Source organism: Anthonomus grandis, chromosome 9 (genome assembly GCF_022605725.1).
Source record: "Anthonomus grandis grandis chromosome 9, icAntGran1.3, whole genome shotgun sequence".
Lineage (NCBI taxonomy): Eukaryota > Metazoa > Arthropoda > Insecta > Coleoptera > Curculionidae > Anthonomus > Anthonomus grandis.
Window position 1 is genome coordinate 24,753,045 of NC_065554.1, and position 22,986 is coordinate 24,776,030.

A 22,986-nucleotide genomic window follows, 5' to 3' on the forward strand; every position below is an offset into this window, starting at 1 on the left:
AGTATTTTGAACAACGAAAAAATTATAATAAATAAATAAACAAATTAAGATATTATTTATTTAACAACCAAAGCGCATTTTAATTTTTGTTGGAAATGTTTAATAAATTGTTTTAAATTGTTGGGGTTTATGATGCATAATTTAAATGAATATGAAGCACATTAATCAATTATTAAAATTCCTAAGAAAAATTGTTTTTTTTCCGAAAAATTAAATTGTATTAAAGAATATTAAAGCAAGGAACTATTATTTATCAAACTGAAAGTAACTTGTATTTATTAATATCAATATTTGTTAATTAAACAAATAATACACTTTTTTATATTAAATCGCTAAATTTTTAATGACAATTTAAACGACTATGAAGCATATTTATTAATTATTAAAATTGTTTAAAAAAAATAGTAATATTTAAAAAAAACAATTTAAAGAGAATAAAAAGTGGTGCAACTAAAACTGAAAATATTATTATAAGAAAAAATCAAAAAGAAATTGAAAGAAATCAGCGAACAACTATAAATATTTAAGGCATAGATAATAACAGTATAAATAATTCCTTTGTCTTAAAGAAATACAAAATATTAAAGATCTGCTATCAGTCTTTCAGTATAATGATAAATGCAAGGAATGGGACCTAAACAGTAATTCTTATAGTCTTAATTAAAAATTTTAACCAACATATTTTCTGGCATATTTCCAAAATATTTTAATAGTTCATTCAATTATTTAAAAAACTTCACGAGCACTATAAACGAAGTACTAGTAATTATATGTGAAGTATATGTAACAACGAAAAGACTAAACAAACACAAATTAATAAACCAAGAAATACTAACGCTAAACCAAAAATGGACTCTAAATAAGATATACTTAGAAACATTAGACCATGTATTACGCAATTTTTTAATTTTTCTTATTTTAGTATTAAATATATCAACATTCTTCCAGACTTTATTACAAATCCGTTATTTATTGAAGACGTAGAATTACAGATATTTATGTAAAACAGATATTTACTAGTTATTGTTAATCTAGTCCTTGGTACCTTAAAGAAAATGTGCTTTATAAAATCACAACTCCTGTATTTAGCATTTATTACGAAGAAATTAATGAACATTACTGCCTGATGCTGTCTTCCAACTCATATATTCTCAATATTGCCCTGTATGACATGACATTGGGGAATTATTTATTTTTTCTTACATATAAGAATCTCAAAAAACGTGTTTGTACCTTTTTAATTATGTAGAGACGCAATGATGGTACAGACGACCAGACGTTTGAGGCATATTCCAGATGTGTATACAAGACTATTTAAGACTTACTATTACCTTCTAAATATAATATCAATCGTACTTTTGTCCCTCTTTACAATATGTGTATTTAACTAATTTAAAGGCGTCTGAAAAAAAAAATCCTGCACTGCTTTTGAACACTATAGAAGTTTGTTCCTAAATTATTTTGCTAATAATATAGAAATAAATCATATTTTTTATCTCAATTGATAGGTACTCTTTTAAAATGTATATTTGCCTTAAACTAACATAACCATAAACCATAGTAAAAGCAAGAAACCTTGGGAGAGGTGAAAAAAACAAGGGAATATAATATAAGATCATTATTATCGGTGGGTATATCAGGGCCATAAAACACCTTGCGCTATGGAGGTTTTGAATTAAAAATCAAAATATATAGCTTCGCGTTATGGAGGCGCGATTCGGGGGCTTATTAATAATAAGGTGTATACGGGAAAATTGGGGTGGCTATACTATATTGGCTCTTCCCTTTATACACGAAATGTATATTGGAGAGGGTGGAAAAAATGCCACAAATAAGGTTCTGCGAAAGCAAGTGAAATAAATCAGAAACAAGATGTATTAATAATTAACCAGTTGGAGGAGAGTATATATTAAAAAAGAGGCGACGTCAGATAAATATTAAAGCCCGTAGAAAACCCACAACATCCGAAACAATGACCCCCTGAAATTACAAAAACAAAACCACGAAACGTAAACAATACGGCGGCTGGTTAATTGATTTTCATATTTATTAATGTATATTCAGATTATTCAGAATTTAAAGAATAAGTCACCGGGTTGTCTCTCCGGCTTGTCTGCTACAGGGGCCACGCCCTGTCCCGATCAGGCTGAATCATAACATCATTTTCATTCGACCTACACGCTACACTACGACTCTTTTTTCTTCTTTGTTCAATATAATGCCAAATATAGAACCGAAGTGATTATAGTCATTAAATGACAACAGAGATAAAAAAACACACCGAATCTCCCGAAATGATTTAGGTTTCCTGCATAAGAATGCGACTTATTAAGGAGAGACAGACTTTGCCAGATGTCAGCGACAAAAAATAAATATTGATGGCTCTCTATAAGTAAAAAAAGGCGAAACATGTGCTCGAAAGATTCGTCCGTTCTTCGACGGCTTATTTATTTTATGGGATTTGTGAGGAGCACATCTGAAGAGTTGGGTTTGAAGAAGGCATATTTATTTACCACAATTGGTTGTTATAAATGAAGCCTAATTGGGGTTAGAAACTGTGAGGAGTGAGGGAGGCATTGAGGTCTAAATGATTAACCCGAAACTTTTTTCATCTTGGGGAATGAAAGTAGTTTTTTGTTTGTCCAGGAACTTAAGGTACTCTCTTAGGGCACTTTTCTGATTTAAAAGAAAACTCTACTTTAAATGCCTAAAAATGGTTAAAAGGATTGTTTTACATCTTTCATGCTGTTAAAGTTATTTAATTTATAGTCATGAGAGTGTCTTAAAACGATTTTAGGATTTAATTTTAAAATCAAATTTCACTCAGACTTTTTTGAGTTGTCAAGGATTTTTTTATCTTTTATAGGATTATAGTTATTTTTTTATTTCTTACAGGCAGTTGAGGTCATTTCTATAGGCACTTTAAGCCATTTTTTTGATCCAAAAAATACTCTGAATTTTTTTTACTTCTTCCAGGCAGCTAGAGTAATTAATTTAAGAGTCAAGAAATTGCTTTAAATGCATAAAAAACATTTTAAGGTTTATACCTAAAATGCAATTTAACTCAGACGGCTTTATGTTATTGAGAATTTTTTTTCTTTTAGAGAATTAAAGTAATTTTTTTATTTCTTTCAGGCAGTAGTAATTTCCACTGGAACTTTAAGGCTGTTTTTCTAAAAAATTTAAAAATATCCATATAATGAAAAACTAGTCGTTAACATTTTTTTTAAAGAAAAGTGAAAGTTAATAAGAATTTTAAAGTTTAAATAGCAATGGAGTTAAAAAAATGTTTTTTACATCAAAATTAAGGCACTTATACGTGATCAAGAAACTTAAAAAATATAAACAAAAATTACTAAGTTATTAAGTTACCTGAAAATAAATAAAATATAACAAATTCTTTAATCCACCATACTTCAATTTCTTCAATTTGATAAACTTGAATATCAGAATTATCCAACATGTTCTATATGAGACCATAAATGAATTTGTACACTGATTGATAAAACTGGCTAAAATTCAACTTGCAAAAAATAATTAATTTATCTCCAGTGGTTTTTGAATTACATTAAAAAATATATCAGCAATATAAAGAAAACACTACTTAATGCACCCTGCTTAACAAAACTGGCTTTAACTCAACAACCCTTTGAGGTACAAAAAATATTAATACACCAAAATCATCCTCAGGGAAGCCCCTATGCTGTTACATTAAATAATTAATTTATCTCTAGTGACTAAAAGATATTTCGCCACTAAAAGAAAAATTTAATTATTGTACATTTCGTGATAAAAAATGGCTTTAATTCAACAACCATTTAAGATACAAAAAATCATGTTACACCAAAATGATCCTTACGTACATTATTTTGTTTAAAATAGAGGTATCTCAGAAGCCGCTTTTGAACTTTCTCAATGTGATCTATCTGGATTTGGGCTAAAGGCATCCAGATTTGGGAAACATATTCGAAATATGGTCTCCCTATAGTCCTCATAACTATATCAATTTTAAAGCTTTTACTATATTTAATAAGGAACCCCAGAGATTGGTATGCTTTTTTCCCTATAGAAATATAGTGGCAATTGAACTTCAGCACTCACTAATACACTACTCACAAGTCCTTGATCTCACTAAGTTGGTTCAATGTTGTAACCAAACTTAATATTATTGTCTTTTTCTACAAAATATTATGACGTTGCATTTTTTACATTAATGGACATTTTTAAACCAGCTGCAAACCTTGTTTATGTGTATTATGAGTTGCTGAGGATTTTTTCTCAATTAGGGAATTATAGTAATTCTTTATAGGGAAATTATAGTAATTTCCAGGTCCTTTTTTTTTAAATAAGAGTTAATGAGAATTTTAAAATTTAAAAGATTATGTAGGTTAAAAAAAATGTTTTTTGCATAAAAATTGAGGCATTTGTGCACAGTGATCAAGAAGTTAAAAAAATTAGCTTAGGCCTGTAAGAATAAGAAAAATTATTTTAACAAATAGAAAAAGGTATAAATATTGTTTTTAAGGCTTGGAGGTGTTTGAGATATTAAAAATCTTGTAAGTACTTTTTTAATTCGTCCAGCGAGTTGAAGTCAATTCTTTGGGTACTTCTAGCCTTTTTTCTAATTAAAAAGACACTACTTTAAATACATAGAAAACCACTTATTTAGTTCCTCAAAATGGCATTTTTTTAATTTCTTCCAGACAGTTGATGTAATTTCTATAGGGATTTTACCATTGTTCTAAAAACTAAAAAATTCCCATGTAATAAAAAACTAGTCGTAATTTGTTTTCAATAAGAATTTCAAAATTTGAAAAACCATGTAGAATTAAAAAAAATTGTTTCTTGTATAAAAATTGAGGCACTAATTAGTGATCAAGAAATTAAAAAAAAAATAATTTTACTCAAGTTACCCGAAAATGCATAAAATGTGAAAAAATTTTATTTTTTTTTTCAATTGCCTGTAATAATAAAAAAAATTAATTTAACAAATGCAAGGCAAAAATATCATTTTTCTCAGGCAGTTAAAGTGATATAAACTGTAAAAAAAATTTTTAGGCAAATAAAGTTATTTCATTTAAAAACATATAATAGTTTTTCCAGAAAGTAATAAAAAAAACTTAAATTAAACAAAAATTACTTAAATTACCAGAGAATTAAAAAAAAACGGATTTCGAAGGTAATTGGTTCTGAACCAGGAAAAACAACAAAAATAAATGTTGCAAAATGACAAAAAAATACTTGGCTTTAATATTGCACATTAAAAAAAAAACTGATTCTTCAACCCTATAAAAAACTTCCACTCAAACCCCATAGTGGGGAATCTTTTTATGGCCCATCACGTATTCCGGCCCATACAAAAAAATTCGGCGGTTTTTAATAACCCAAATCTAAATCCCCGACTTTTTTTCTCTGATTAGAAACCCCATAAATCAACCCCGTAGACGCCGAATATACGAATCCGCCATATTTATTCGCATGGGGGGGCAAAACGATATTAAAAAATATCGAATACGACGCGTATTATATATTGCGAAACTCACGTAACCAACGTCTTGCAACCGCCATATGCAGATGAGCAACCCCACTATTAATTTCACCATTAACCAATAAAACCAGTTATGTGACTCACCCTATATGTGTAATCCGAAAAAAAAAATATTATCAACCCCCCTTATCGACCATTATAATAAAAATGTTATTCACCTCTCTATTGGCATACACGACAAGAAGCAAGACGGAGGTATGGCATGACTGTTTCTCATGGTCAATATGCAAATTCGACGATATGACATATCGGGATTATATATCTTCGGTTTTATAGATCCATTAAGCCAGCGGCTGGCAGAAGGGTGTTTGGATCTACCCTTAAGAACAATAGGGATTACGATTTTTTTTTTAAAAAACGTTTTTTTCTTTTACAGAGGGCGACCCTGGCGGAGAAAGAAGTCACAACCCTTAAAGAACAACTGTCTGGCAACAATGGAACGAACAACTGCGAGAACAAAGACACATCGAACATGGACAGGCAAAGTTTCGAATCCGAAATGGCAACCAAGGATAAAGAGGTGAGTTTTTATATGAGTTAAATGTGCACTTGGGGGTACCTGATACAATCAATTTCCAATAAAACTAGTTTAAGGTTTTCCATGTTAATGTGGATAAAATTACTAAGGAAGAATGAAATTGAATGGACCTTTATAGATTTTATATTGAACAAAATGACTCCGAAGGAGTAAATATAAATAGAGACTGGTTGCTTACATCTTCAGATTTTTTTTTGGTGGATGGTCTTTTCTTTTAATTAAGAATGTAACCTTTGGACTGATTTTTTAAATTAGGATGAAAAAGAAACCTTCCAGGTGTCTTATCATAGGTAATAGATCGAGAGGGAATGAACATGTTGGGTTTGTTAAATGGTTGTTATTTATTACGTTTATTCGAATAAATTAATTCATTATTTAAGTCGGACTGATTTTTTTTATGTCGGATCTGTTGTCTGATGATTCCTTGCTTACTTTACAGCATTTCAATTTTTTTTTAATAAATTGAAGAAGTTTTTTTGAGATCCTTTTAGTTGTAAATTTGAGACTGACTTTTTAAATCGAGTACCGCTTTAATTATTCACTTCTGATCAAAAAGAAACCTTGAAGGCGTCATTGGTATCGTCAAAAAAAAATGGTCAAAATGAAACCAGAAAAGGAAAAAATGCCGATCCCAATTATTAATTGAAGCAACTGTGACTGGTTTGATGAAATTCATTCTTCAGTGAGAATATGAGATGATATCTCTGTTAGTCTTATCATTGAAGTCTATAGAGCTTGTATACCAGAGGTTTTTTGATTAACTTTTACTGAAATAGGACGTAATACCCAATAAAATAAATAAATAATTATTATATAGGGAACAGATCTAAAAAGGGTTCAAAATACCTTGAAGGAAAGGTACAATAGCAGAAATGCTAAGAATCCAAGAAACGACTTCCTATCCATAGAAGTATTTACCTTGCTAGCATATTGGTTTCATAGACTGAAAAGAAACTAATAATTTGTAGATGTTTTTTATTTTATATAATATTTTGTATTACCTTATTAATTGATTATATATATATTATATATTATACCCTGTCTATAAAACATATTCATTCATGCAGTATCTTTTTTTTTAATGTCAATCTGATTGTTTTGTATTTTTCTACTCTCTTCATTTTACATATTTCTGTTTACAATGTCACGCAGATGATTTCTGCAAAGTATTTAATGTGTAATTGTCCAATGTTAAAAATTGTCAAATAAATGCCTTAAACATTAAACATGAACCGGTCAAAACCTATGATACAAGTTGTACTTTTTATAATATTATCATTTTTCAATATAATGAATGTAACACAGACCGTAATTTTGAAATATTTAAAGACTGAGATATTAATATTATTTCACGATCATTTTATTTACTTTTTAATAATTTATTCATATAATATTTACTTTTTCGATATTAGCTTACTGCATACAGTTTCGTTCTTTTAAATCATTACAAATATTGAATAAGTCACTGCATCTAAGAATCCAGAGAAAAATGCAAACAATAAAGCCACAAAAAAGAATAACTGTGGATCACAATCATTATTTGGAAAAATGTGACTGCTTTGATGAGATTCATTCTCCAGTGAAAATATTTTATATCATCATCTCTCTATTAGTCTGATCATTGAAGTCTGTATAGAAAGAAAGTAGAAGAAAGAAAATTCTTTATAGGACTTGTATGCCATAGGTTCCTTGGCTGATGGACTAAAGGTTTCTTCCTACGTCTACAGCATTTCTTGGCATATAAACAAGGCAGAAACAGAAACAACCGACAGTTTTGGAAATTTGTAAATTACGTAGAGCTAAAAACTTTCCATCATTCGACCTCTCGACATCATTTTCAACTGGAATATTTCCTAAGTCTTGTAAGGTCAGCTATTAACTTCGAATATACAAATCTACAAATAGGAAAAATATTACGTACCTTAGACTAGTGTGTAAGCTTAGCACGATTCATAAGTTATTTAAAGAAATTGTCAATATATCTATATCGAATTTATGACCTTGCACTATTAGGGAGAAACAACATGGGATCCTTAAAGGAAGGAAGATCTATTGATTCTAATAACGCTAACTAATGTGAATTATTTGTCAAAGGTTTTGGATTGTTCCGGTGATGTCCACGCAATATACCGACTTCTCTAAGGCCTTCGACACGGTCAATCATACTATTTTCATGCAGAAATCGGAAACAGCTGGTACTGATGGTAGTATGTTGATGTAGATTCAGAGTTACCTTAAAGATCGCACTTAATTAGTGAGGGTACACAATTCCAAATCTAAGGGTGCATAAAAGAAATCTCAAGGATCCCACTTCTTGTGTGTCCCAGTGTTTTCTTTACCCAAGATTTCTTTGTTTTGCTGATGACCTTAAGTGCTTCATATATTTTAATTAAAGATTTATTGCTTCTGATTAAAAAGGAACCTAAAGACGTTGTATCATAGAAAATAGATCTGCAGAAAATTCATAGTACCTAAAATGAAAGATACTATACTACGAATACTGAGAATCCATGAAATTTACGAGTTCTTAAGAACTGAAGGAAAGCTTTTGAAAAAGAAACTGCATCTTGGAGTCCAGAAAAAAAAGAGCAAAAGAATTGTGGATCACAATGGTTATTGGAGCAGCTGTGACTGCTTTGATGAGATTCATTCTCCAATGAGAATCTAAGATAATCTCTCTATTAGTCTTATAATAGAAGTCTATATAACCTGTATCCCCAGAGGCATTTTTGCTGATGGACTGGAGGTTTCTCCTTCAATTTTTCCCATAACTTTTGACTGGAAAATGATTCTTTTTCTAGATGAAAAGTCCCGATTTTCCTACGTTACCGGTCGTCCTCACCGTACGTTATTTTATTATTTTCAATTCGCGTGTTGCGCTCCCCTTTTATGGCGTTTCTTTTGTTTTTCGATACGTCCCGATGCCGTTTAATGCCTTTTGACAACAATATTCAATATAAGTTGTTAGATTCGATGTGAAAAAAAAATGGGGATTTCGTGCGGCAATACTGGGGAGGGCATTTAGCCCCGTTTGTTTCGAATCAAATCACGACAAATATGATGGAGGGCCGCCGGGTGAGTTTTGATGGAAATATTAATATTTTTATTGGAAAACGGGGGAGAAAGGATTAGTTTTATTAAAAAATAAAGTCTATTGACAAGAAGCATGCTTATTGTGGAATTTATTGTTTATAATTAAAGTGTTTTTGCTTATGTATTTTTTCCGTACAAGAATACTTAAGTCTTTTATTTGCAAATGGTACTCGTATCAAAGCATGTCATTTAATGTAGACACAAGTTGCTCATTTTGATTTAAATTAATGTTAGTTATTAAGAGTGTTCTAAGAAAGTGAAAAAAAGGATGTTCGATTCTTTTTATGAATTAAAATTTAGAAATCAAATTTTTTCGTGTATTTTGCAGTTTTTTGGTCCAAGATTTCATAAAGAATCCAGTTTTTTTCTTACGTTCAAATAATTTAAAACTGTATATGTATTGAAAAAAGAAGTTTTTTATTTAAATAAATTAAATAATTTTGAATCGGTTTATTTTTCATGTGTTTTTTAATTTTTTGATCAAATTTTTATCAAAAATCCACATACTTCCAAAATGCTGTCCAATTGGTGCTTTTTTGGGTTTAGTTTCAGTTAATTTGGCTTTTCTTAAGTGAAAATCTTGTTAAGCGAGAAAGCGTATTAAGTACAATTTAAAGAGTTACGAAAAATGTATTAATTAATTTTCAAATAACGAAAAATATAAACAATGAAGATCAAATTAAATTTTCCGGCTGAATTTTTTTAATTAATTTTAGAAAAAAAACGGTTTTTAATTTTTTTTAATTTTTTTGTGGATTTAATTTTACTCGCCTTATTTAATTAAGACGAGGAAATACTCAGTAATGAACTTTTTTATTCTTATAATATTTAGATTAGTATCGTGAATTTGCACGTATAAAACATACAATTTAAAAATCAAAATTGTCCATGTATTTTTTAATTTTTGGATCAATTTTGTATAAAAAATCAATAAATATCCGAAAATCTGTTCTGGTTTTTTCAATTTTTCAATATAGAATATTATAGGAAAATATGGAGCATTCGACGTTTTTTTCATTTAATTTTCATTTATTTAGCCTTTATTTAACTAGAAATCATCTTAAGCGAGAAATTGTATTAAATTTATTTTAACGATTCACGAAAATTTTAAATATTTTTTTTAAAAACGTTATTTTTCCAGGGATTTTTAGACTTGATTTTTTAAAATCATTCTTAGAAGAAAAATAGCTGTTTTTATTTTTCTTAATTTTTTTTTCGATTTAATTTTAGTTAATTTGGCTTTTACTTAACTAAACATCGCCTTAAGCGAGAAAATTTAATTATTTTATCGATTTACAAAAATATTTTATTTAATTAAAAAAAAAAAACAACAATTTTTTTTTTAATATTATTTTTTGTTATTTAGATTGGTATCATAAGTTTGGATGTATAAAACAAAAAAATTAAAAATCTAAATTTTTCCGGTATTTTATAATTTATGCTCCAGATGTTTGTAATTTTTTTTAAATCCAAACTCTTTTTGTCTTGGGTTTAAATAATTAAAAATTGTATAGGTATTGGGGTAACTAAAAAATCGATAAAAAAGCTGAAAAACAAACAAGCCTTTCGACTTTCTTAAATAAATAAAATAAAATTTGAAATCGAGTTATTTTTAATGTATTTGTTAATTTCCGAATCAGATTTTTAATAAAAATCAAGAAATTTTCGAAAATCTGTTTTTGTTTATAGAATTTTTCAATCTAGGATCCTATAGAAAAATATGGACCAATTGGAACTTTGTTTATATCAATTTCAGTTAATTTAGCTTGTACATAACTGAAAATCAATAAAATGTATTAAAATTTATTTTAACGATTTACAAAAAAAATATATTAATTTAATTAAAAAAAAAATATTGTCGATAATTCAGTTAAAAAAAACATTAAGAAAAAATATATTTTCCAGGGATTTTTATTATTTTTTCTTATATCGAGCTTTATCTTCATAACACTTTTCATCAATTTTATCAGCTTTTCTTTGGACTTTATTGCAATTAAGACAAAAAATCGTGAAATGTTGGAAAAATCAAGAAAATCCATTACAAAATAAATCAAACCTATAAATTATTGTTTAATTTTGTTTGAAGTATATGAAAAAATTAATGACTATTAAAAGCATTTAAAAAATCATATAAAAAAGGGTTTATTTAGCCTTTAAACAAAACATGTATATTCAGTACCTTAACCCCTAAATGTGTTTTAAAACAAAGTAAAATTGAAGGGTATTAGAAATTCGATACTAATATGGAGAAAGGAACATAATACATATTTTCCCTATATTATATACCTTCAAAGCCGTGTGTATATATTTGGGTCGTTATTTTAGGGCCTAATGTCATTATTCCGGGACCAAAGTGAGGGTTTTTAATGAAGGTTGAAGCCCTTTTAAAGGTTATTAATGATTATTTTTAAGTGATTAATATAATTCAAAGATGGAAACGAGGTTGAAGATAAATTCGCTTTTTTTTTCGGTGTATGTGGGTAAATTGACCCGCATATAGCACACGCGTCGGTAAAATATGCATACATACTTAGCAAGGCATTTATTAATTTATTTAAACAAAAAAAAAAGCTCGATATTCTTAATACATTGCGCGGCGTTTCCTTAAAGCCCGTTTTAAATCCGTTCTAGACATGCAAATGCGGCCGTTAAAGCTAACAAATCGACTTTTTGACTTATCTAAAGTATTCAAATAAATAAGGCATTCGTATGTACGCGTTACACGTCGCATCGGTACACAGGCCCTTTTACTTCATAATTTATAACAAACCGAAAGTATTTTGCCTATTTTGCCCCTATCTCGCGTAAAATCGCTCGCACTAAATTATTCGGAATATAGTGCAGGTTTATAATAACGTTGCATGCGATACTACACCGAATAAAAGCCCAGGCAAAAATAAATAAAATCGCTCGGATTCTACGATTTAGGTATGTTCGCGATCGCCAACTCGAATGCCGCTTATGACATGGAAAAAGGGAGTTTCCGCGTATGGAAAAAGTATTTGTTTAATGAAGGTTCTGTCGTCTGCAAACGATTAGACCTGAAAGGTGCAAAGCTTCTGCGTATGGAAAAATATTTATTTAGTGTTGTAGGTGCAACATGATAGTGCTGTCAACTGCAAACCATTAAACTTTTTCTGACTAAAATTCTGCTTTGGACTTTTGTTTCTGAACAAAAAAATTCAAATGCCTGAAAAACACATTCTAAGCTAGTTTTTGAGGTTTCAACCAAACAGATCTTTAGAAAAAAAAACTTGGAAAACAACATTTTCTATTTTCTTATTTTTTTTAAATATTGACAAAATATCGAAAAAAAAACAATATTTAAATAAACCAGTTACCTTTATCAACTAGCCTTTATAAAGCCTTGTTTTCTGCAATAAAAAACACAAACCCTGATTATTTCAAGTTTATTAAAGTTGACCCTATAGACCAAATAAACAAAATAAAACATACTTAAAAGCCCATGATCTCAGATAATAAATTCGAAATTCCTAACGTTATGTGATATGACAATTTATTGTCGATATATCACGCGTCCTCTTTGATCAGATTTCCTCGTCACACTCTAAATCCGCCATAATTACAAATTTCCTAAAAATAACCGGGCCCTGGAAGAAACATGTGTTTTTCTCGATTTTTATCTGTTAACGATCGAACACCCGAAAACTTTTTAATAGATTCCTCCAATGTATTTACGAGCCGATCCCTCGATAAATTTGTCCCATTTCGCTGTTAAAAGTGACATTTTACGCAGTTCTTAAAAATCGAATAAATTAAACGATAGAGGCAAAACAAAAATACACGGGTACGGCTTCTTATGTTTTTTTATGCCCACTTACCGAAAATCTAGTCTATTTTTGACTTTTTATATGTGGCTTTCCGATTTTTTTTTTACACGCCGATGACACTACTTACATGTTTTTCTAGAATTTTATGAGCTGTTACCGTTTTAAACTCGCTTCCGAATTGCCCCATCTTCTTGACAAATGTTGTTTTTATTTTTATAATTAAACTTTCGATAGGAATACTTTCATTAAAGTATAAAAGCCTCGTAAAATTTCGAGGTTTTTTTGGAAACGAATTAACTAGAAAGGGTCCGCCTGCCTGCCTCTACTTTAAAATAAACGTACGTTAAAACTACTAATAAAAGTACTTTTTACGTACGATTTTATTGGTTTAGGCCGACTAAGAAAAGTTTCAACTATTTTCAGGGTTTATTAGTGGTCTAAATTGAGACTTTTTAAATTATTTGGGATATTACAAGCAGACGCAATTTTATCTCGCATTCAAGGGCCTCAATAATAACAGTAAGAGGGCGAGCTTAACCCTTTGTATTCCACACACTTTCATTAAGCAGAAAGGGACGCAACCGAACATTTTACTTTGTTGAGTCATAACTTTTTGTCAGTGAAAACAATTGTTTTTTTTTGTCAAAAAACTAAATTAAAAATATTATAAGAGCAAATAAAAAAAGTCGACTTTTGGGGTTTTCACCAAGAAAAATTGAATTTTTTAAATATCCCTTAAGATCTGAAAAAAATAATTTTTCTTTACACGAAACACCGAGCTATGACGGACGACAGAAATTGATTTTAAAGACAACCTTAGCTTGGGTCTGAATCATTATCAATCAGGAATTACTACAAAATTCTCATATCTTGAAAAAACTAACCTTAGATGATCAAGTTGTGCTTAAAAAAAATAAGATTTTGTATACAAAGTGGGACTGTAACGATCTACTAGCACCATCTGATCTATTTTAGCTGAATTTTCACTTAAAAAACATTTTTCATAAGCAGAAAATTATGTTAGAATCAAGGATGACACCAATAATCAATTTAACTATAATAAAAGGTCAAAAAATCATAGCCTTTAGAGAATCAATTAGAAACTTGAATTTTGTAACCACTCTTTTCTAACTTAGGAGTTGTAGTGTTTGCAGATGACATAACTATCATATCAATATGGTTTAACCTTGAGACATAGTTATCATCACCATCAATATTATCATTATGATTTTGCGTATGTTCGCACTTTTTTTCATCATTTATAGTTTAGGTTTAATTAAAATATAATTGGACCTTTTTTATCAAAAATTGTTATCTAGATTTTGCTCCGTTTGCATGAATTTCGAACCAACTATTCTAATTTGAAGCTATTTACTCTTCCAAGTATCTGGTCCTACTTCAACTTTAGTAGAGTTGGTGGTATTGAAATTCGAGATTACCTAAAATTTTTTTCCACCAAAATTCTTATGACGTCGCCTAGTTGGACTCAAATACTTTATTTAGATCGACAAAGCTGATGAATGCCGGATTTTTATATTCTATGACCTTCTTCTATTTGTTTCATGACCTTCATCATTGTTTTATTCAATAAGGTAATTTCCCTGTAGCCGAGGGATATTTTTAGTCCTCTCTTGAAGATGGGGACTGTTGTGCTCGTTTGGTATTTCTGTTGTGCTCAGTACTTAGTATTAAAGAGAGCTGTTTATACTAGGAACACCATACCAACACCAGAAGGTATCAGATAACAAGACAGCCTTAGTGCATACCTATTTAACCTTCTCATGGACAAAATCATGGAAGATAAAGCAATTAGCAGCGGAATCATAGAGCAGATAAAGGAATTTAAATAGTTCGGTATGGATATGTCCAAAATCCACAATCCAACAAATGATCTGAAAGCAGCAGAAGAAAAGAAGAAGAAGAAGAAGAAGAAGAAAAAAGAGATCTCAATTTTTAGTGTAGGTTATATTTAATATTTGTGACCATGGTATTCGACATGGCAGTTGTTTATCAAAGAAAATTCAAATAATTGAAGTTGATTTTTTAAATAAACTTAACCGGACAGAATCCATATCTATCAATCATCAATCAGGATTAACCACGAAATTTCCATTTTAGCCAGCCAAATCTTCAACAAAACGAACCTTGAAATTATCAAGTTTTCTCTTTAACCCATATAACCCTAAATAATTTTTTTCTGAAAAATCACGTTAAAACCCATTATGTGAGTTTACAATGGTGGGGCAAAATGTTTAAAAAAAAATCAAATAACAGTTTTTTAAATAAAGGGGGTCCTTTTAAAAGGACCGTAGGTATATACATGTCTAAAAGAGTAAAACAACGTTGAAAAAAAAATTTATTGATTTAAACAATATTATTACAAATAAAGTAATTTTAGAAATTACATAGTGTGAAATTGACGGAAACAGTCCTTGGGGTGCAGTCCAATATCGCATTTTTCACATTGAAAATTAGCCTTCTTGCGGCAAACTCCACACTTCCTTTGGTTGGTTTGGTAGACCACCATATGATCAATTCGATCATATATCGAGAATGTTCTTTGTAACTCCCTGATCTTCTTGAGACCCCACGTCTATTCAAGACCTTGAGTGTTTCTAATAGTTCAACGGCTACGGCTCTTCTGAATGCTAATTGATCGAGTTTGCCCCCATCAAATCTGTGCAAATACCATGCATTCTGACCAATGGAAAATATCATTTTTTCCCTCTTATTGATATGCGGTATTGCCCAATATTTTGATCGCTGCGATCGACACCCCCCATATTTTCGTTGTAACCTTTTATTGGCTTAAGTTGATCAATGTAGACGTATTGTTTTTCTTTTTGTGAGAACCTCTTTACTTTATTTGTTAGCAGTATGCAAGAAGCGTTAGAAGCAATGGTTATAACATTATTATCGTTCCATCGACAAATAACTAATTCGTTGTCGAACAAAGCATACTGGTAATCACCCCTGGATTTTTTTTTGAAAGCCTTTACATCAGTCAATAGGCACTCTGGCAGCCTGTAATCTCGGATGGATCCAGTAGCTCTTAATTTTCTAAATGTTAGTTCTTTTATTAGTGACAATGACGTAAAGAAGTTATCAAAAAAGATGTGAAAATTGCTAAATCCTGTCGATTCTAAGATGTCTGCATACTGTAAGACTACAGATGCGCCGAATCCTAAGTCTTTATATTTTTCAGATAAAATGATAGTGGACCCGTGATGAGGTTCAAAATACATTATGTATCCCAAACGAGTAGTTCCTACCCAGAATTTATAACCCCATCGTATGGATTTTCCCTTGATGAACTGTTTGCAGCCATGGCGCCCAAAATAAGGCACCATAGCTTCATCCACGGAATAGTTTTCTTCTATTGGAGCAAATTGTAAAAATTTTTTATTTAGTTCATGAAAAAGTGGTCTTATTTTTGTAAATCGGTCATCTTTCTCTAAATTACTGTTGTCAACGCAATGAAAATTGCTCATCAAATACTGGAAACGATCTCTCGAAATCGAAGAAGAAACGAGTGTGTTATTTGTATCTGCAGAATTTTGCCAGTACATTTTTTTCCTAGACACGCTGCAGTACCCACTTACAAGTAAAACTCCAATAAAGCAATATGTCGTCAACTGTTACATCCGCTTAACGATTTTTTTGTGCGGCATATACATTTGTACACTGAACAATTTCTTCAATAAGATTTTGATCAAAAAAAGATTTGAAAAGACTTGCAAAAGAACGGTTGTTGTTCTGTGTGTGAGAAACAGGACTCCAGGCTGGCAAAGTTTCCTTTAAATCTTTGCCAAGCAAATAGTGAAAATTTTAAATTTTTCTCTGAACAAGTCTAGATAAAGGCAAGTCATTCTCGTCATCCCACTCACCTTCTACCACGTTTGATATTTGACCTTCCTCAGCTCCTATATCTGCTTCTGCTATCACATCGCCATTTTCCCCAACATCATCTTCATTTTCACCCATAAGAATTTCTACAGTTCCGCGCAACTGCGATCCTGGTAAATTATTCAAAACGACGTCATTTTCGTCCCCGGAATCTTCGTCCGTGTTATAGTCATTGGCGTTTTCAGATGGAAAAAGAATAATCTCATCGGGGATATCCGCAACGTTGTCGATGTCCTCTGAAGTGTGTTTAAAAAGTGGATAGTATCCCTTAAACCTACAGTCCTTTTAAAAGGACCAGATAGTTCAGGGACACATAAACTCAAACTTTGCTATGTTTTTGTAATCATCACAATGTTCGCTTTAAATTTTCTATACAAAAAAGACATGTTAAGTATCATATTGTAAACGTAAACTTACCTTCTTCTTTTGTATGCACTAATTTTTTTGCGTTTTATTTTCGCTCCAATTTCAATTTTGCAACAAATGACAAAATACACAAAATATAACCTCAAAACGTGCAATAATGGATAAACAGGTGTTCTGTTTTGAGTACTACTACTGCCACTTATGTAATAGAAGCTGAAACGCGCCTACCTGTCAAAAACGTAAACAATGTTTTTCGTCCTTTTAAAAGGACTAGCGGTTCAAATGGGTTAAATGTCAGATTTTCTATAGGAAGTAAGAATATAATAAGCTTTAATGCTGATAAGACCTTTATAACTTAGATACTTCATACTGTTGAAGTTTTGCAGATGACAGCACTATCATATGATCTATTGAAGAAGAAGAAGAAGAAGAAGAAGAAGAAGAAGAAATCTGAACTTTAACTCAAACATAATCATTATGAATTTGTAGGTTAGGTTTAATATTTGCGACTATGATATTCAACATCGTTTTTGCTTGTCAAAGCTTTACTGCGGAACAGCAGAACAAGGAAGAAAGTTCGACTAGCTGAAGCTATTTTTTTTAAGATTTTTAATTTGAGTAAGTGGTGTAAGAAAGCACCACTAAAATCTAAAGATGCCACTTACTCATATTATGAATACAACTGATTCCATCCCTGTAAGCTTCAAGACGTCTATTGGAACACCAATTCATAAAGACGGTTCGAAAATAGAGTTATGTAACTTGAGGCCTATATCAAAAATAAATAATTTTGCAAAAATTCTTGACAATAGTCTAAAAACTTGGCCTGAAGAACTTCTAAATGTACATAGAATTATATCTCAATATAAATATGGATTTTGTCCAGGCTTATCTACTACAGATGCAGTACATAAACTAACCTCTTTGATTAACAATTGAATAAAAAATATGTTTGGGTACCTTTTAAGATCTAGCTAAGGCCTTTGATACAGCACCACATGGAAGACATTGGAGTGCGAGGTTTGGTGTCTCGCACTCCTTTTGCTTTGGACAAAAAACAAATTGATGAAAGTGGTATGAAACAGGCAATCTCAATCAGAGTACCTCAGGGTACAGTTCTTGCACTATTGTTATTTATTAAATACAATAATAATATATGCTCAGTAAATTGCCTCGCGTATCTTACGCAGTGGACACTGCAAGTTTTTATGAAGAAAATACATGAAATGAGAGATATTACGGAGCGTAGCTTAAATCTCATAAATAATTGGTTAAATGTAAATTTTTTTTTTCTTAATATCTACTCGTTTGGAGATGTACTATCTTTTCAGACTTTAAGATCAGTGTACTTAGCTCTTATCGAATCAGTTTTAAATTACGGTTTATTTATTTGAGACGAAGTATATGCTAAAGCATTATATCCTGTAACAATTTTTTTTTATTCCAATCATGTTTCATAAAGTTAAATCATACCCTAGTAATGGACTTTTTAAACATGCTAAATACGAAAATCCTTCCCACAAATATGTCACGGTACTCAACCCATTTTTGAGTTCATTCTACTACAATCAGGTCTCAAATATCCTAAAGGCTACACACAATATTAAATGCTTTCAATATTCTCTATCTTTTGAATATTATGTGTGTGTCTGAATGGCTATTGAGACAAGGATATTCCTCTTACAACAATTTCGATAATTTTTTTAATTAAGCAAAATATATTATAGCTGCTTTATAATCGCGACAAAGTTATTATTAAGTTGCAAGAAAATAATTGTCTATCATATAATTTTATAATTACTAATTTGATCATCAAAAAAATTGATAATTGAAAAGAGTACACGTTAACGTTAAATTACGCTCTTAATTCGAAAAGTACTCCAATATATTCAGTCATTTATGTATAAAAAAAAAACGACGGCATCATTTCCTGCCCGAAGTCATTTGTTATTGCAGAATATCCAATTGTTTCATGGTTCTGTGATTTTTAAGCTCGTCAAAAATGGCGCTCGTTGTTCATGCAAAAATTCTTGAGAAAAATAAAATTAATGAATCGATACAATCCCGAAGATATAACATTAAAACGACAACACCGAACAAAAAAAATTAAATAAATAGACAAAAATCTTTAATGAACACTTTGTAATTAGTCGTTGGACGATTAACGTCGATGAGAAAGCAAACAGCTGCTGTGTATTAAGAAGTGTTAAAGGAGAAATAAATATTGATGTAAGCCTTCGGCGGAAAAATGAATCGTTTTTACGATGTTGCCGTTCATTAAGGATTTTATTAAAAATTGCATCGGGAAACAAAATAGATAATAAATAATTCTAATCAATGCAATAGAGCCAATGAACTTCGATAAAATATGATGAACGTTCATTTATCAAAGGGGAGGAAACGGAAACACCAAATCAGTAGTAATATTTAACTTTATCAATGTGTGCTTTTTCGTTATTTTTTTCCCATGGCCGGTGGCTTGGGGTGAGATAAATAAACTTCGAAGCTAATCAACCCTAATTAGAAATAACGTCGAAAAAAAAATTAAAAAAGGTCTTCTTTAAAAAAACACATGGGGATCGACTTCTTTTCATTACACACTTGCACGAATGTGAAAAACTCGCTGATTTGAAATACTGCTACTTAGACTTTATCATGAAAATACAAAACGATGAAAATTACACTAAATCAGTAAATTTCACTTAGAAATATCATGGGACAAAGAGCCGACGTAATACCCTCAAAACGCCCCAAAAATACTTCTTAAACGGATCAGAAATCCCGCTTTAATCGGTTTATCGAAAGTAACAAGAGTAAGTTGCCGTAAAAAAGTTTTTCAGATCGGTTTCCCTCTCCCACGTCACTTTTTAATACCATATTTATTGGGTTTTCGGCATCGTGACGTAAAGAAAATTCGAACTCTGGTTATAATCCCACTTTAGTTAAAGATCTTTAAGGAGAGGACATCGTTTGACGCCGCTATAAGCTTCTGTTTATTAATTTTCTATATAATAATCGTTAGGCGGTGTTGTCAGCGGTTAAATTTTTAGTCTCATATATATTTTTTTTTTTTAAATATACCATTAAGGTGAGACAAAAAAACACTGTTTTAACTGCCTGGAAGAAGAAAAACTGTTATTTTTTAAATATGCCATATACAGATTAGGACTGTAAATTTCATATACAGGCTGATTCATGAGGAAATATCAATTTTTCAGGTACGTATTCAGGACCCAAAAATAAACATTAATAAACACACAAGTTTTTATTTAACATTTCAATTTTTTAAATAAAATCAATGATAATGTATTTATTGGAGTAAAAATTGATATTCAAGGGTTTTAAAATTACATAATTTTAAATATATGTGATAAATAAACCTTTTATCAATAGAATTAATTGCAGTGTCCAAAATAGGAAATAGAGTTTTCCAGAGTTCAATTGATTTATAAACATTCCAATACGTTTACTATATAACGCAAAAATAACGGTAAAACTTAATAATTTATCCTCGTTCCGAAAACTCTTTATCGGCAAACGATGGCGTTACCGAGTCAATAACTATCCATGAATATTTCATAAAGGTGTTTTGCACAATAATTTTTAAACTATTAAATTACGTTCGTTTTTTATTGTTAATGGCGGAACAAAAAAAAAGAGGCGAAAATTAATTACCTGTTAAAAATCCGTGGATCGCTTGCACAATCCCTCAGTTATATATTTATAAAAAAAAATGTTTTATTTACAAAAACATTCAATCCCGAAATATTCAAGTTTACAATAACCTTAATGTTACGTAAGCGATAAAGGATATCGATATCTTAAAAATTACATAATAATAATTATATTGAGCATAATCTAATGGACCCCTGCGTGTGTGATCTCATTTAAAAGCTGCTAGGATGTGACTTTTTTATTAATAAAAAAAAATTATTTCCTAATCGAATAATAATGTGTCGTCATACCGTTGATGTTCAATTAATTTGAAAAAAAATTAAATATTAGAAAAAAGATTATAGAGGGCTGTAAAGGTTATCAACGGAGTTTGGCACAATTGGTTTGATTGATGCAAAAAATATTGATTTTTTTTTGATCAGTCGGTGTGAGATATTCGAACCAAAGTGATTGAGTTTTTATAAAGAGTCAAGTGAGGATTTAAATAGGATCAAAGGTAATTAAATTATAATAAATTCTGGATCATTGGCTATCAATTGTTGCAACTTTATTGGACATTTTATCTTCGTTGGTTTTTGATTTTGAGGTTTAAGTTGAGTCGATGAACTGGACTTTGAGTCAAATAGCATTAGAACATTTTCCTGGATTGATTTACAAAATAAATAAATAGTTTTAGAAAAAATAAGTATTAGAATTGCTAAAAGGGGATAGTGACTATATGTAATAAAAATATATTCCTTCAAGCAAAGGAAAATAGCTTGTAATTCCTAAAAAATCAAAAGCTATTAATTTTTGAAATCAATGAATGAATTGATGATCTGCTAACTCTTGTTGTTCTTATGCCTTGGTTTTTTACTTGATATTTGCAGTCCTAGGTAGTTGAATGTTTCCATCTGTTATCGACTGCCAGTTTGCACTTTATGGGTGCTTTAGAGATTACCGTTGACTGTATTTTTTCTGTTGCAATGTAAAAATTGCTTCGTCTGCATAGCATCCACTTCCCTAAAGAATCAAAAAATGCATATAAATCTCCTATGAATAATAGCTGTATATCCTGGAAAATTAAAAGATTACTTTAACTGTCTTGAATCAACAGAAATTAGTTAATGAAACGATTTTTGGTACCTTTTAACTACATGAACTAAAATTGAGTTCAACTAACTGGAAGAATAAAGAAATTACTTTAACTGTTCTAAATCAATACAAATCTTTATTAGATAACAATTGACCATGTGTTTTCTGTTGTGTGCTGTTACTTTCGTCTTGTATAATAAAGGTCGCATGTCTTCTACCAGGATTGCATCATTTGCATAGCATAATACATCCTATATTCATGGTTCACTTTTTTCATATTCTCAATGATTTGGTCCACAATGATGTTAAACATGGGCGGACTAAGACTGTCACCTTGTCCAAATGCCCGTCCTCAGACAGTCCATCGTTCCTTTGTTACTTCTGCTGTCCAGTTCTTGTATATAATTCTTTGGTACTGATAATCGATGTTGGTCTGGTCTAGAATCTTGATTACGTTACCTAGTCGACACTATTAAATGCCTTGGTTGAATCCACAAAACAAACAAACGAGGTTTACCCTACCCAAAAATTGGCTTTTTTTTTTACGGAACAGCGGAATTGACTGACACAAAAGGCCAAATTTTATGGCACTCTATGCAGTATAATGAGTAGTACGACTACTACGAAGATCTATGGAAATATTTGCTGTAATTTCTAACTACATGAGCTACAAAGCTCAGTTGCCTGGAAAAATAAAAAAATGACTTTAACTGCCTTAAAGCAACAAAAATAATTTGGATCATTACATCTTGACTGTAATGAACTGATTTTTTTAAATATTTAACTGCATTAACTAAAAACGAGTTATGCAGTTGCACTGTATAAAATCGAACTGCTTAAAAATATATTCATTAACTGAGACCTTTACCACATGTTTCTTATCTATTACATTCAATTGCAATTTCAATATTTGCGAATTTTTTTTAAGTATGCATCTTGGGCAACTACAGGCACCATTTTACTACAATCTCTCATAGCATTTGGGTCTGAAGTGG

At 30.4% G+C, this 22,986-nt stretch overlaps 1 protein-coding gene across 1 annotated transcript in view; it reads left to right on the forward strand.

Annotated features, from left to right (window-relative positions):
• Positions 1-22,986, forward strand: part of LOC126740368 (homeobox protein cut) — a 129,549-nt gene that overhangs the window by 51,133 nt on the left and 55,430 nt on the right. The window contains 1 exon segment of the mRNA XM_050446345.1: positions 5,925-6,068. Within this exon segment, the coding sequence (XP_050302302.1) occupies positions 5,925-6,068 (144 nt within the window).